Source organism: Excalfactoria chinensis, chromosome 5, assembly GCF_039878825.1.
Source record: "Excalfactoria chinensis isolate bCotChi1 chromosome 5, bCotChi1.hap2, whole genome shotgun sequence".
In the NCBI taxonomy this organism is placed as follows: domain Eukaryota; kingdom Metazoa; phylum Chordata; class Aves; order Galliformes; family Phasianidae; genus Excalfactoria; species Excalfactoria chinensis.
Genome location: NC_092829.1, coordinates 45,204,141 through 45,219,870, shown reverse-complemented (window position 1 = coordinate 45,219,870; position 15,730 = coordinate 45,204,141). Strand labels below are relative to the sequence as shown.

The 15,730-nt window shown below is 40.5% G+C and overlaps 1 protein-coding gene across 3 annotated transcripts; it reads left to right on the top strand.

The window, feature by feature from the left end:
* Window positions 1–4,528: 4,528 nt before the first annotated feature.
* On the top strand, window positions 4,529–14,328 carry FADD (Fas associated via death domain). 3 transcript variants are annotated; one of them, XM_072338187.1, is made up of 4 exons: window positions 4,529–5,034; window positions 5,824–6,011; window positions 10,575–10,696; window positions 14,040–14,328. In XM_072338187.1, the coding sequence occupies exons 1-3, from the start codon at window positions 4,734–4,736 to the stop codon at window positions 10,680–10,682; spliced, it is 597 nt and encodes a 198-aa protein (XP_072194288.1). In that variant the 5' UTR covers window positions 4,529–4,733; the 3' UTR covers window positions 10,683–10,696; window positions 14,040–14,328. The 3 variants fall into 3 exon arrangements, 2 of the variants coding, with proteins under 2 accessions (XP_072194288.1, XP_072194289.1); XR_011903744.1 differs by lacking the exon at window positions 14,040–14,328 and having other exon boundaries at window positions 5,824–8,072; window positions 10,575–10,699; XM_072338188.1 differs by lacking the exons at window positions 10,575–10,696; window positions 14,040–14,328 and having other exon boundaries at window positions 5,824–8,540.
* The last annotated feature ends 1,402 nt before the right edge of the window (window positions 14,329–15,730 follow it).

Below are 15,730 nucleotides of genomic sequence, written 5' to 3'. Positions count from 1 at the left end.
TTCCCTAAAGTTAAACTAATGTCTTCTGCCAACAACAACACAACAGAATTATATCAACAGAATTATATCAACACTTCTTCTGTTTCAATATTAAGTTCAAGTATCTGTTAACAACTTATTGCTTGTTGTTGTTGTTACGTGGCCAGATTTTTTATCCATGTACAACAATGCTGGAGTTAACGTACTTTTCAGTACTTATTTGCTTTTCCCACAGTCTGCTTCTAATTTTCTCTTCTTCAACCCACAATAATCTGACATTTCTTGTAGTCCCTTTTATCACGGACAGTGCTCTCTTAGGATCCCAGGTCCCTTCATAAGCAGTTTCCTTACTGAAGTGCATTTCTTTCTATATGAAACAGTGTAGTAACAGAGGTAATCTCTCATAAGGAAATATGAACAGTTTGATTTATTCCCAAAATAAAAAAATAAAAAATAAATTAAAAATAATTTAAAAAAATAAAAAATAAAAAAGGAAGGGAAGGGACCTTCCAAGAACAGAACTGCAGAAACTGTATTTTCCTTGATGAAAATGTTTTATGATTTTGAGAACAATGAATGTGAGACATGGAATAAGTCTGTTAAGAAACTTTATGGAACTCAAGTTCATTCACCATGAGATTAAAACTGTCTCTGCCAAGAAGTTCATCTTACCTGTTCTTCAGAAGTGACAGGAAGGAGAATTTTATAATCCCCCTGAGTTATTCATTACTGAATTCTCTGATAAGTTAGAAAATGTATCAAAGCTATTTCACTCATAAAGAGCACCTCACCTAAATACCCTGGTTTCCATGGACAATTCTCATTACCTGTTCAAAACGATGAGACTACTCCCCTCTCCAGATGCAGGACTTCTGAAAGCACAAATTCAATCAATCTGGAAGGTGGGCAGCAGCACATAGATTTACCTTATAATGATGGAATGCTTTGAATGTTGATGCTACCTTTTGCCATATGGACATTCTCCTTTTTGCTTCCATTTATTAAAAAAAAAAAAAATAATAAAAATACCTTTTGCCAATTCTATAGTCAGCCCAGACAACCTCAAGAGTACTAACAAGCAGCTTGTAAAGAAACATCAGTAGAATATCAAGCTCTCTTTAATTTGATTTCAGTTTACACCTCTGAAGATACCTGTTGACCATCTTTTCATCCTGCATATTACTTAAAGCAACTACAACATCAGTAAGACGCCTTTACAAGTCTGTAAAGATCCGGTCATGATCCTTTCACCTCCTGCTTTGTAAAACCAGACAGGAATTCATACAGAAGTGCATTCTTTGCACCTCACAAACCCAGGAGCTGAGCTTTTCTCTTATGGGACAGGACTGACATGATAGCAATGATTTAAACTCCAAACATATCAAAGGTAAACAAAGTATGTACATGCAAAGCAGCAAGTATATGGCTCAAAACAAAAGCAAAGAAAACAAATACATAGATTAATATTGGAAACTCTGTATGTGTAGCCCTTGCTATGGGCCTCAGGAGAGGCATTTCTTTGAATATCTGCAATATTATCTCAAATCTGAGCATGATGTATTGCAACCAGAATCTGAAATAGCTTGTTTAAAACTAGTTCTGCTGTGTCAACTGCACACTACAAGCACATCCCTTGTTAGATGAAAGGAACTGGCTGAAAAGAGATGGCAGGCTGTTAGTATTTACAGAAAGCTATTTGTCATATGAGGAGTAAATTGCTTGAGAGTATTAGAGAAAACACAGTCATCAAAGCTGGACTTAACTGCTCATATGCTTGCTAATGACCACTAATAGCAAATTAGATTACATCAGATTGAATTAGAGCTCCTAGAGAAAATGTCACACACTTTGACAGCTGTGTTGCAGATTAGACTATGATTCCAGAGTAAAGAAGGAAGGCAACAAGAAATTCAAGTTGCCTTAGCTGGAATGAATCGTAGCATTGTTTGAATTGGAAAGGACCTTTAAAAGCCTTCTGATCCAACTCCCTTACACAGAACATGGACACCTACACTAGATCAGGTGCTCACAGCCCCATTCAGCCTGACCTTGAATGTTGCCAAGGACGGGGCATCCACCACCTCTCTGGTCAGCATGAGCCACTGCCTCAGCACTCTTACTGTACAAAATTTCACTCTTATAGCCAGTCCAAATCCCCCCTCTTTTAGTTTGAAACCACTTCCCCATGTCCTGTCACAACAGGCCTGCTAAAGAGTCTGTCCCCTTCTTCCTTTAGGCTCCCTTTAGATTTTGAAAGGTCGCTATCAGCACAGATCATTTTCCAAAATCCTGTGAAAGCTGAGTCAATCCCCTACAGTCAGGACAGCCGTGTATATTTTGTTAGAACGTTCTTACTCTTACAGGCATGTAAATTAATCTGCAGCTTTCTAAAGCAGTTGTTTAGTAAGTTATAAACGCCGCCCCCAGGTTTTCACATGGCATGACTGCACAACCCCTGAGAATGTCAGCCCCGTGTGTCGCTGCCTCGCTTCCCCACTCTTTAAATGTGTTTGTTCCTGTCTGTCCTGGTGACCAACTCCTTTCTAAGACTCGGCAGAAATGAATCATTTTGCCCTCCTCGCCCAGCCCCTTCAGCGGAGATGAAGTGAAAAAGCTCAGCACGATGTACTCCAAAGCCTCGAGCTCCCTCTGCAGCATTTGGGAAGGAATCGACATGCCTCAAGGAACCGATGTCGTAAGGAACCGGATCGTTTAATTTCTGGGAAACGTCCGCTGAAATCTGATCTGATCTAACAAATCGTTTCCATTAAATTTTATTCTAATGAGACGCCGTTATGATCTGTTGACCCTGGCAAATATTTTCCTTGCAAACCCCACCCCAAACCGCTTTTAAAGGAAACGACCAGAGGAAAGCATGTTGCTCCAGGATTTTCATCTGTGAATGTGTGGTTAACAGCTCAGATTCAGACATAACCGACGGTGTTACTACATTGCTAAGTCAGACGTTAAAAGTGAGTTCAGTAGCATTTAAGCAGTGACTTATGTCTTAAATGATGTGTTATATTGTATAGCTCCGTGTTTGTTACCAATTTAGATTCCCTGAGAACTACAAGCCCATATGGGATTGCTTTCACACCTCCTCATACATCAGTGCAGAATGTGGCCACTGAGTTCATACAAACCTATGAAAATCTCAGCTGTTGTTGATTTCAATTGCACATCCAGGGGCTGAGGATAAGGGTATAAACTACACTGATTTATGTAGGCTTCCTTCATGTAGGCTTGTTTCTGAATTCAGCGCAAGCTATGCGTCACGTGATTTGGTCCTTCCTTGCACGTTTTTGCTTTATAGAGGTTTTTTTCTTTGTTGTTTTGTTTTGTTTTGTTTTACTTCTTACACTGCAACTGGGACTTCTGTCTGCTTTCTAAATTAATCCACGCATCTTCCTCCTTAGCATCACACTACACATTTTATTCACGTTCATTCCTCCACACTGAAGAATCTTCAGGACTGCAGAGAGAAAACATACCCCTGAGCACTGGCACAGCTCATTCCTCCCATGGGACCTTGCAATAGCCAATTTGTAGCAATTAGGGACTCCAAAAATAACCAGTTTCAAACTGGTTTAGTTCACAGATGGACTTCATGTCTGTAGCGAGTTCCATATACTGGCTTTATGGATGATATGCAAGACTGGTTCTGCATAAGAGACTGAAACAGGATGCTGGAAATCTAGCAATTTTATCTAAGGAGAACTTGTGCCTGTGGGAGTTTTAGAAATGTTTTGGGAGTAGTAGGAGTTGTTCCTTAGCTTGGAATGTGAGACTGAGGAAGAAGATGTGGAAAATGATATCTTCCAAGTTTGTGTATCTGTGACTGCAATCTATGGCAAGAATCATAGTGCTATTTGTGTATTACAATGATAATAAATTGAAGGATGTACTAGAAACAGTCTTGTAATGGGGTAGCTTGGAGAATCAACCAAAGGAACAAGGGAAGTCATGAATTACCTATCTGTGCCATGAGACATACAAGTGTGGTTGCTTTGAACTTTAGAGATGTACAAAACAATGGCATGAACTTGAACTTTCCCATTCAACACAAGTTCACAACCTTTCACCTTGCATGAAAATTGGTCTTAAAATGTGGACGCTAAAAATTTGCCTTGCTTCTTGTGTTTTAAAGGTCAGGAGTTATTTCATGTCACAATTAATCTTTGCAAGTAATAAGACCACCATGACAAGTCCTGTGTTGCTACTGAATGGCGCAGGCCCCTGGGAGCAGCAGAGACAGCACAGAGAGGGCAGAGGCTCCTTTCCTAAGCAGCTTCCAGGGACATAATGCAAGTAGCAGTGTCTGCTTGAGAAAGGGACTGATACTGCTCTTCTTACTCTCTGTTGGGTCCCTTCATCAGTGTATAACCCCATATATTTCTCATTCATTTAGCTGGTAGGTAAAACATTAACATTCCCAAGGTGGGGAGCGGAGGTGTCCGAGCAGTCCCATGCAGAGGGGGCCTGCTTCCTCGTAATAAATTTGAGACACGTGAGGCCCGTTGCTTCCAGACATAAACGGCACGGCCCAGCTGTTACACTATCGCGGGCATTAGAAGGACGGGCCGCCATCTTCCGACGGCGGAAGGAGAGTCCACCGTCATAACGTCACTTCCCCCTCGGCTGAGCGGTAGAGCGGCGGAAGCCCGACTGAAGCTCGCCGCCGGGGTGCGGTTCCGGCGGCCTGCCCTAAAGCCTGTCCGTTTCTCGGTGTCGGCTGCGCTGTGGGCCTCAGCCCCATGGATCCCTTCCTGGCTCTGCTGAGTTCTTTGTCCTCCAGTCTGTCTGCCAGCGAGCTGCACGAACTGAAGTTTCTGTGCAAGGATAAAATTGGGAAAAGGAAACTGGAGTCTGTCGAGAGCGGCAGGGAGCTCTTCAGCTTCCTCATGGAGCAGCAGCTGATTTCAAGTCACGACGTAGACTTGCTTAAACGCTTGTTTAAGACTATTAAAAGAGAAGATTTGGTCTCACGGCTGACTCAGTTCATAGAGGAGGGAGAAGCCAGCGCTCCTGATGAGCGGCCTGACATCAATGAGAGACGTAGGTGCAACTTTTTTATTTTTTCATTATTATTTTTTTTTTTACCCAATGAATCCCAGTAAATTCGTGTTTGAGACTTGAGAGTGCTCGGGGTACGGCAGCCCTCTGTTCCCATCTGTGGCTGCTGCTAACGGTGCTGCTGCTGCTGCTTAACTGCTGCTGCAGGGACTGTGTTGTACCCTGAAAGCGTACCACGAGGGCAGCATATGCTGTAAACAGCTGCTCCTTTAGCCCCGATCACAGAATCGTAGGGTTTGGAAGGGAATTCTAGAGGTCATTGAGTCCAGCCCCCTGCTAAAGTAGGTTTCCTACAGCAGGGTTGCACAGGTAGGCAGCTAGGTGTGTCTTGAATATCTCCAGAGAAGGAGATTCCACCACTCTGGGCAGCTTGTTCCCATGCTCTGTTATTCTGACAGTAAAGAAGTTCTTCCTTGTATTTGTGTGGAACTTCCTGTGTTCCACTTGCTACATGTTGCCCCTGGCTCTATTGCACACCACTGCAAAGAATCCACTCCTGTCAACCTGACTCCTGCAGTTCAAATAATACTTACGAACAGTTATTAGATCCTCTCTTGCTTTCTCTTTTCCAGACTGGGGAGTCCCAGGTCTCAGCCTTCAGCCTGATGGTCACTTGGAAGTTCTGCTCTGTACTTGGAGCTCCCAGTACACGCAGTAGCTTTTCAGGCATGATGAGACCTTCGTTATGAGTGATAAGTCAAGAATAATAGTGTTTTGCTTAATAAAAATATTTTTTTGCATATCATCACTAACATATTTCTACTGTTTCAGGTTTGCAGAAGGTAGTTATCGAAGTCATATGTGAAAACGTTGGGAGAGACTGGAAAATGCTGATGCGAAAACTTAACCTTTCTGATGTGAAAATGGACAGAATAGTAGCAGCCAATCCACATGACTTGCGGGAGCAGTTGGTTCAGTCGCTTCGGGAGTGGCAGAAATGGAAGGGGAAAGATGCAAAGGTGACTGACCTAATAAAGGCTCTTCGAGACTGTAATATGAACTTGGTGGCGGACATAGCTGAACAGAATCTCTCGCGTCTGAACACAGAAAACATGTGAAATCAAGATAAAAACACTTTCACATCACAGATATGAAGGAAAAAAAAAAGAAGCAAAAGTGCCTTTTGATTGTCTGAACTCAAATCACTGTCATTGGCTCTGTTAATTCTGCCCTTAATTTAAGTGCCTTAAAATTAACAGCAAATTTCAGATCAGGTTATAACTAATGTGAAAACAAATCCATTTCAGGCAGTGCTTTGCAGTTGGTGCTTCCCTTAAGAGATTTTAACTTTTAGAATACAAATATTTCACTTTGCAGAAGTTCTGAGACCTTGTTTTGCTTCCCACCTGAAAATAAGATATGGTTTATTGCAGATTCTTTACAAGTGCCTTGTCTGTAATTGCGTCCATGGGACACTTCTGAGGGAACTGAAAATTTCATTAGGAGGTTGGAATATATGTAAATAATGTGTGTGTGTGTGTGTGTGTGTATACATATATATACATACATTTTTTTAAGTGATCTGTTTGTAACTAGTATGAAAGGGAGAAGGAGGCTGAGCTCTTAGATATGTAGTGAGTCTTCTCTTTGTTTTGAATAGCATAAGGTAATATCTTCTATATTTTTTTAACACCTTTGCTATCAGTAAAAGAATACAAAGAAGACTGTCATCTCAGCCTGTAAGACAGCAGTGCAATAGGACTCAAAACTGCTGTAGTGAGGATTTTTTTTGGCAGAAAATACGCCTGGATTGAAAAACGATCTTGTTGAAATTAATTATCAAGTGCCTTTATACACCAAATCGCAGAATGGTTTAGCTTGGAGGGGACCTCTGGAGGTTATGTGGTCCAGCCACCCTGCTGAAGCACAACCACATAGGGCAGGCTGTCCAGTGCCAGGCCCAGGCAACATTCCAGAGGAGAGAGACAGTAAGTCTGGGCATCCTGTGCCAATGCTCTGTCACCTGCTCACTACAGAAGTGCTTCTAGATTCTTAGGTGGAAAACCTCGATATTCACTTGAAACTGTCAAAGAAATTGTGCCTTACAGATGTTTACAGCAGACTTTTTGTATTTTATTGCCTTGAATGTTTTAAGATTTTCTTAAGCTAGTCATCTCATAATCCATATCAGGGATATGTCTGCTGGATGCTGCAGCTCACCTCATCAGTAAACTATAGTTATTTGTGGTCTTGGTTAAAGACACAAGAAAAGCACAGACTGTAACAGAAACTTAGAAAGCAAAATGTTTTCTTTTTAGTAGAGGAGGGTGAAAGCTTGTTGTTCTTGTTGCTTGATGCCGTTACTGTGAAGGCCAAGTATCAGCGTGTAGTATTACATTACTACTCTGTATAACTGTTGCTACAAATGTAATTTTCAAGATCTTGTTGAAGTTGATGCTTCTAGTTTAGAAGATTACCCTTGAATACTTGATTGTGATTAATGGAAACTACTGTAATGTGAACTTTTTATTTGGGCATTTCCTTTTAAAAGTGCTTGCAAGGATCATTTAAATCATATTAGTGATTATATATGAGTAAAGAACAATGGGGAATATGAAAGTTTGCTGTTTTTTGGTAGGTGCAGTTCTTTAGGTGCTTGCTCCAATCCTTTGTCACCATCAGTTCTCAGTTCCAAAGTTCTGGTAGGAGATGAAATGCTGCACTTCAGCTCACAAGTTTTAGAGATGTTTTTCATAGTGTTTATCCCCATTCTGCAGTATTTAAAGATTTAATTTTATTTTTTTAAATTATTTTCTTTTTTTTACTTCATGTATTTTAATGATTGTATGGGAAATTGGTAATCACAGCCTGAACCTCTGATTAATCAGCTGAGGCAAGTGTCGGGTCAGCTGTGGGAGCACAGGTGAGAGTAATTTAGCTGTGCTCCCGGAGGAGTGGAGCTTGACTCCACCTCCTCTGGACCTTTAGGACTGACCACCACTAAGGCAGCATCTCTCGGATATTGCTCCTCAGTGGAGATTGCCTCAGTGTTTCCCAGCAGACTGAAGGCTTCCATACGGGTGAGTTTTCCCTGCAAATAACATTTTGGATATTTACTACCATCTTTACGTTATTGTCACCATGCAATAACCTTTTGGATATTTACTACCATCTTTACGTTATTGTCACCGTACAATGATCATTGTGAACAGAGTGGAAAAGAAGTGAACTTAGCAAAATGAGTTATGTTTGTGGTAAAGCAGTCTGCAACAGATCCAAGTTTAGTCCGTCTGCTAATATGTTTGCCTTATCTACTTGTCATAAATATTCTGGTTTACCAAAGATACACTTATCTGGAATATTAAAAAGAAGTATGTTGCCTACTGTATGCAATCGGGGTATTATTAGAGTCATTAGGAATAGCAGTTGTGGCCAAGCATTCATCTGCAAGAAATTTCCTGCCTTAGAAAATGTAAAACTTAAGGATTTGTACTTAGTTTTATACCCTGTCATGTGCCTATTTCATTAAAAATATTTCTTTAAAAGCAAATGAAATGGAACTGGATTTGTCTTACAGGATCGCTGTGTGTCTAGTGAGGAGAAAATAAATGGTGGGGATACTTAATACTTAATGCAAGGACTTGTGGTAAACAAACCTTGTGTTACTATGCCCTTCTTGGAACATCAGAAAGGAGGGGAAGGCGGGGGGAAGTAGCAATAGCTTTGAGTGCTTTCACCTGTGACAGTATATGAGAAAAAAATTTCTGCCAACCCTTAGGAGCCTAAAATTGAATGCATTGTATGCATGGGAGGTAGGCCTTTTATGAGTAACTGTATTAAAAATGGTTTTCTTCCTTTTTCTCTACTAGTCATGCTGTGGTAAGGACACTGTAGTTGTTTTATAATTAATTCAAACTGTAGTTTACACCTTATACTAAACCTGCAGGCTTCTAGAGGATGCATTCAGAAGTGTTATTCTCTGAAGTCTGTACCAGTAATAGAATATTAGTAAGCACGTAACACTTTCAATGCATACGGCAAGTAACTTAATTACTTGTTTTGTCCAATTCTCTCTGCGATAACCTGCAAAAATAGCTGTGAGAATCACTGAAGTGTTTGGTTTTGTTTCTGTCTCTTGAGAATATTCTATTTTACAGCCATGAAAAAACAACGCATCAAAACACTCTGAGACTAAAAAGTATTTCAGGAGAATCTGATATTGGCAGATTATTTTCTTCATGTCCCTTTACAGTCGCTTTCACAACATGCGTGCCATTTCCTTTGATGCTTGAAGATGTCCATAACTGTATGTTGCATGCTAATTTTGTTTTTTATTATTATTTTTAAGAAGCTGCATTTACTCCAGATTTTGTTTCACTCCTAAAATAATGGGCTACTTTATGAAATCTAATTGCTTCAGTTAATTGTCTAACGCAGACGGCTTAGTAACACAGGTTGTACCTCAGAGCTCTTGCTGGCACTCAGCACGTCTTTAATTCAGACTCTTGCTGATTATTTTTCAGTTTAAATTTAATTTCTAGTCGCTGTCTTTTTTTCTCCCATGATTGCCAGAAAGTGGCTTGTGTTTTTCTTCCCATTCCCTGCACAGATCACCTATGTCCTTAAAATATGTTCCAGCATGGAAAATATTGTTCCAAGTTGTTTTCCCTTTATGATTTATTACTTCTTTCCTCTGCCAGTGTTTTTATTGCTAGTTTTAAGGATAGAACCAATAGAACTACAGAAACCAGTTCACTGTTTCAACTGTATTCCATAAAAGCAGTAAGCATGGGGGTCAGATGAGAGGTTCTGGGCTTTGATGCCTGTGAGTGGCACAAGAATTCTGGAAGAATCTCTGTTTTCGTAACAGTTTTCATAGCAGAGGCTTACTCTATGTTGAGGGGGGTATTTTGCAATGGGTTCTGGGTACTGTAGGCTTAGGAGAAAGAAAGCACATAAGTACACGGCTGCCAGGAAAGTTGGATTAATAAAGAAAGACGGCTTCTGTGCAGTAAACTTACAGGCATTTTTAATGACTACACAGGCATGAGTTTCTGTTTCTTCCACTGCTTCCCCTCAAGAGCATTACTCATTCGCTTCTTAAAACAGACCGTTTAAATCCAAAACATTGTTAAACATGTTAAAATGCATTGCTGATGCTAGTTAAGTTTAAATTCAATAATTCCTGTGCTTGCATAAGTATTGGGGATGGAGGTGTTTTTTCATTGTTGTCTGTGCTCACAGTCCTGCTTGTTAATGGTGATGCAGCTTTCCCTACTTTCAGCCTCGAGTTTAGTTTGTCAAATGAAAGGTTAATTTCGCGTCCCTGACTGCTCAGTACTAAGGACAGCTTTCAGTCTACAGAATACTCTGCTGTTGCAGCAGAGTAGCTTTTGAAACTGTGTTCTCTAAAACTCTGAAGAAGTTGATATTGTTATCTAATGTGTATTGTATAATGCACTGTAAAGCCATTCTCGAGGTTTCTATCTCTAGTACAATGTGGTAAGTACCTTTGCTAAGAAAAGTAGCTTAATGTTAATTTTGTGTCACAAGGTTCTGAAACTGGCATTTTTACTTCATAGCGTTCAGGCCTTCACATCAGGCTGTTGTGCTGTGTGAAATTACAGAAGGTGAAATTTGGAGCCTTGTCAAGGAGATGTGTAAAGCATTCAATGGGGCTTTTCTGCTGACAACAGATTTACAGGTGAGTCTGCTGGTACAGCCTTTTATATAAAGCAATAACATTGCAATTAAAAATGCTCACAATTTTCATTCACTTCTGCTTCATGATTCCATTATTCCTGTTGATCACAGCTGGATTATTAGCTCTAGAAAGTAATCTGCACAATTTAATATAAGCGAGTGCTTCTTATTGTGGCCCAACTTAACAGCTTTGCCACTCTGCCTGTAGAGATTTGCCTAGAGTGCTGTATGACGGTAATTCTGTATGCTGGTTGGAAAGTGTTTGTGTGCAAACCTGGCACCAGATTTATGTACAGTGAGCAAATAAACTACAAGGAACATTTTATATAAAAATCATAGAATAATAGAATGGTGTGCGTTGAAAAGGACCACATTTATCATGTATTTTCAACCCCCTTGCTACGTGCAGGGTCACCAGCCACCAGACTGGGCTGCCCAGAGCCACATCCAGCCTGGCCTTGAATGCCTCCAGGGCTGGGGCATCCACAACCTCCTTGGACAAAATTGAGCCTCCAAATTATTCTTGCCATAACCTCTTAAATTTTAAGCAGATAACTGCATAAGCACTTATAGTTCTGGACAAAATTACTTCATTTTTTCCCCACTCTTGTTCAGAATTTTTAATATTTGCTTTTTTGAAAGATCTGTGTTTGTTTTTGTTTTTTCTTTATAAGAAAGGTTCCCGCATCTCCATCCATCTTTAAAATAAAAGAAGGGAACAAAATATCTGACCATTAGAGCTAAACGCTTTTTTTTCTTTTTTTTCCCCAACCAATAGTCTCCTTGAGAGTTGGTTCCTGTAGCTTCCAGGCATAGTGCCAAAGTTGGGGGGAAAAAAAAATTGCACAGAAAACAGGAATGAAAAGGGTGCAGCACCTGGCAGGTCTGGACCCATGGTTTCTGGGTTCTAAGTCCTGTATTCTTTCTTTATGCTATGTTAAATGGGAGCAGAATTTAGTCACAACTTCCTGGCCGTGAAGTCCCTAGTGTGGGAAACCCTGGTTAGCTGGAATTACCCTCAAAGCCATTATTCCCATGGCAACTGATTTGCACGGGAGAGCACTGGGCATGTGGCTGCAGCATGCTCCCTTCTGGCTATCCAGCTAGCTGAATAATGCTGGGAAGCTGTTACTAATTGGGAAACTTGCTGCCGACACTGGTAGCTGACCATGTCAGAAAGCCCAGCTCCAAGCTGAGCAGAATTCCTGACTTGATTTTCTCCCTTCTCTGCCCCATTGGGATAGGAAAGATGAGAGCACAGGCCTAGAAATTTAAAGCATTTGCTTTTGACATTTCCTAAACATCAACTGAGCACATGGTGCTTTCATTTCTCTATCTAACCTGGGCTGTAAAACTCAGACCTGTGTGTCCAACTGCGTGTTTGTGCATGAAGTAACTCATATATATGCAGATGAATGAAAACTAATGTGAGCTAAGAAAAACAGCACGTACATTTCTAGCTAACGGCTACTTGCAGTTCTGTCATATGCTACTGTAACTACCTGACTGTGAACAGGAGGTACCCAAAAACAGTGGACTTCACTCTAAGAAGAATACTGTGGATGTGGCCCTCGTTTCCTTAGTGGGTTAAGTGTACCAAGTGGGTGCTGAACAGGGAGGTGTTCATGATCCTAAGCAGCACTTCAGAACTGTGAAGTCTCCTCCTGCTGCATGACCTGCCAGCAAAGAGATGATTGCTGCTCGGGGTTGAGCTATGGGGAGCTCAGTTTGTTCTGTGAGGTCTGAGAAGTTCCCACAGGTTAATTTAGAGGAATTTGAGAAGGAGTTATGGAGAAATTAGATCAGTTCCTTTTGCTTAAACAGTACCTAAGGTGCCTCATAGGCTTGTCTCTTTTTCTCCTTTAAAGATTTCTTTCATCCATTATCTCCCTCCTACAAACTCATACTCTCGCACATCATAAATGTTGAATGATTATCATACAGAAGCCAGAGGGAAGACAAATACTGGTTTTCTTGGTGGTTTGAAGAGGACATTGACATTGCTAGAATCATCCCAAGCTGATCAGACAGCCTGTTCCAGTGGGTTTTAATGGTTTCAGATAGGATATGACAGCCTCAACTGCAGGAAAGTGGGCACTGGTAGATTTGGCCCAGTACCTTTATCCTGTTTTTTTTGAAGTGTTATCATGTCAGATGTTATAGCAGCAGTGGCAGCTTCCTGTTTTCCCAAAGAGAGACACAGTGGGCAGCTGCTGGCTTTTTTCAGTCACGTATTTTGTTATCACAGAGGTGGTGTTATTGAAATCAGGCAAAACAGCTTCTAACCATGCAACCAAACTGAGCCATGGGAGCTGAAAAAGCCTTTCTTTGTGCTCTCATAAACCTTGATAAAGAACTTACTGAAGACTGTATACATAGACTTTTCTGCAGCATTTTGGTCACAAACTGATAACGGTATGAGATGCTCTCCATGTGCACTGGAAGGTGGCAGTGCTTTCCCCATTGTGACTGCTCTGCATCCTCTCCTTCCTACAAAGCCCAGTCCGACAAAGCATTGCCAGGTTTGTTACCTAACACTTTAAATTCACAACTGATTATTTGGACTGATGTTTGATTAATCTTTTTACCATAAGAACATACTACTGCAGGATTTATTTTTGTTGTATAAGTGTCACTGAAAAAATCTCCTTACTAGCTGGATGCTCATGGATGTGCAGCAATAAGTGTAGTATGTAACTGCCAGTTACTCCTGTGAACCTGTTGGTATATGGCTTAATGATATAGTGGAATCAAACTTGATCTATGTTATTTTGGTGAAAGAAAGCTGTACAGTTTATTATGGGAGACAAAGAAAGTGTTAGATATGAGAATGACGTGCCTCCCCAATCCACATATGCTTGTGTATGTGTACATACGCATATCTCTGTGTATATATGTATACATATGCATACACGCACACACCCTTAAATAAAGCTAGTTGATATCATCTGGAAAACAAGATTTTCCTGACAGTGCTATTTCTCAATACTGTTTCTCAGACTTACGTCTATCACTGTAAGCTATAAAGAAATATATCCCTCTGAAAATCTCCAAGATCAGCCCCAGTTTTGCCTAAAACAGTTGTGTTGCATTTCAGGGCCAACACTAAATACCAAGTACAAATGCAGGGCCAGCTGCTGCATCTTCAAGATCAGACAGAAAAGTAATTTTAAAGCCGTGTTTCAGTCTCACAAATTTAAATGCAAGAGTTGGCTTATTTCCTAGTATACATTAGAGCAGTCATGGGTTGCTATTACAATCAGCATTTTCCTTCAGTGTAACACTTGAGGCCAATACAAATCAGTGATGCTGACATTAACCCTCTGTTCTTTACCTCATTACAGCTGCTTCCTGTAAGAGTGAGAGACAACATCAATTCTTTAATAAGCATCCACGTTTTAGAAACAGTGTGTGTGACCAAAGTGAACGGAAGAATCTCTCCTTGTTGTGCACACTTTGAGATGAGTTGTCTGTGGTGCAGATGCTGCTCACTCCCAAGCTGTCAGTGGAGCAAGCCCGATTCCCAGCCTGTCTGTGAATGATTAAGGAAGAAGATAGGTGAGTCTCTGCTGCTTCAGTCTTAGGATTCATTGGCAAAGAGTACAAAGAACAATTTAGCTCCAAGTTCCTTTTGTGGCAAGGGCAATGGTTCACCTGACTGAAACTACCAACTTAACCTCTCCTTGGCTGAACTAAGTATTTTGTATTTGTGTATGAATAAATAATTCCTGGAAGTTGCAGGTATTATCATCTACAGTTGTTTAAGGGACAAAAGGGTGTTATGCTTATGTGGATTTACAGGAGTGTCTCACCTGTATAGGGAGTACTGGCTGACTGATGATGTGCAGCACACAAGGAAAGATCCCAGCATTCTTTGCCTCCATGCACCAGCATGAATGTCCTATGGCAGCTTCACTTACAGACCACAGCTAGAGCCTGTTCATGAGTAAATATTTATGTAGACTCTTTTAAAAGTGAATTACAGTGCAGATAGATGATCATAGTGTCCTTAATATGAGCCATGTTCAGGAGAACAAGGAGTTCAGCTCTGAAATAAATCATTTCCTCTGCTTGTTAGAGTATCGATGAGCAAAGGCAGGGCTGCTGATTTTTATGAGTTATTCCCCTTTGCATCTTACACAGGATGGCTTTCAGCCATTTCTTTAATGTTTTGTTTTTATATTACTATTCTCAATTTACTTAAAGATCAACTAATTGATGTGGCTTAGGAATAAGACAATGACAAGGCTTTTTCACCTTTTGTACAACTTCTTAGAAATAATGATAATTGAAGAAAAAGTGAGGAGAGAGCTGCATTTCCTCTTCTTTCTTTTGCAAGTTACACACCTTGTAATCTTATTTTCAGCAGCTAGATTGTGTCTTTTTACCTAGTACCCGCCTACATTAATTAACTGATGTTTGATAAAAGCTATGTAGATTGATCCAAACAAAGGAACAAGATATTTAGGCAAACAAAAAGGCAAAATGAGAACTCAAGTGACTAAGAGTATTATTTGGCAAAACACAATTGCATATCTTTTGTTGGCAGCCAAGGTGAGTTAAAAGACTGCTCTTTAAGACCTTGATACAAAAGCTATTTCTCAGTTTTTAAATGACAGAATCATAGAGTATCCCAAGTTGGAAGGGACCTGTAAGAATCAACAAGTCCAGCTCCTGGTTTTACATTGGAGCACAAAAAAATCACACTATATTGTTGAGAGCGTTGTCCAGCCACTTCCTGAACTCAGTCAGGCTTGGTGCCAGGCCCGCTTCCCCTGGGAAACTGTTCTGATGCCCAGCCATGCTATTAGTGAAGAACCTTTTCCTGATATGGATATATATAACTGAATCTCCTTCACGTGCTGCATGACTCCAAGTTTTATAGAGGAGATGATGTGTCGAGATAGGTACACGTGGTCAGGCTACTAACACACAGCCAGTGGCAAGCCAAGAATGGGACACAAAGCCTCATTTTGTTTTTCTTATTGTTAAAAAAGATTATTCAACAGTGACCTGGACATCCTTGATGCACACA

Bases quoted from the DNA above. Each gene is read 5' to 3' on its own strand.
- FADD (XM_072338187.1), top strand. From the start codon at position 4,734: ATGGATCCCTTCCTGGCTCTGCTGAGTTCTTTGTCCTCCAGTCTGTCT. The intron at 5,035-5,823 runs GTAGGTGCAACT...CTACTGTTTCAG, and splicing joins GCCTGACATCAATGAGAGAC to GTTTGCAGAAGGTAGTTATC. The intron at 6,012-10,574 runs GTGACTGACCTA...TTTACTTCATAG, and splicing joins GGAAGGGGAAAGATGCAAAG to CGTTCAGGCCTTCACATCAG.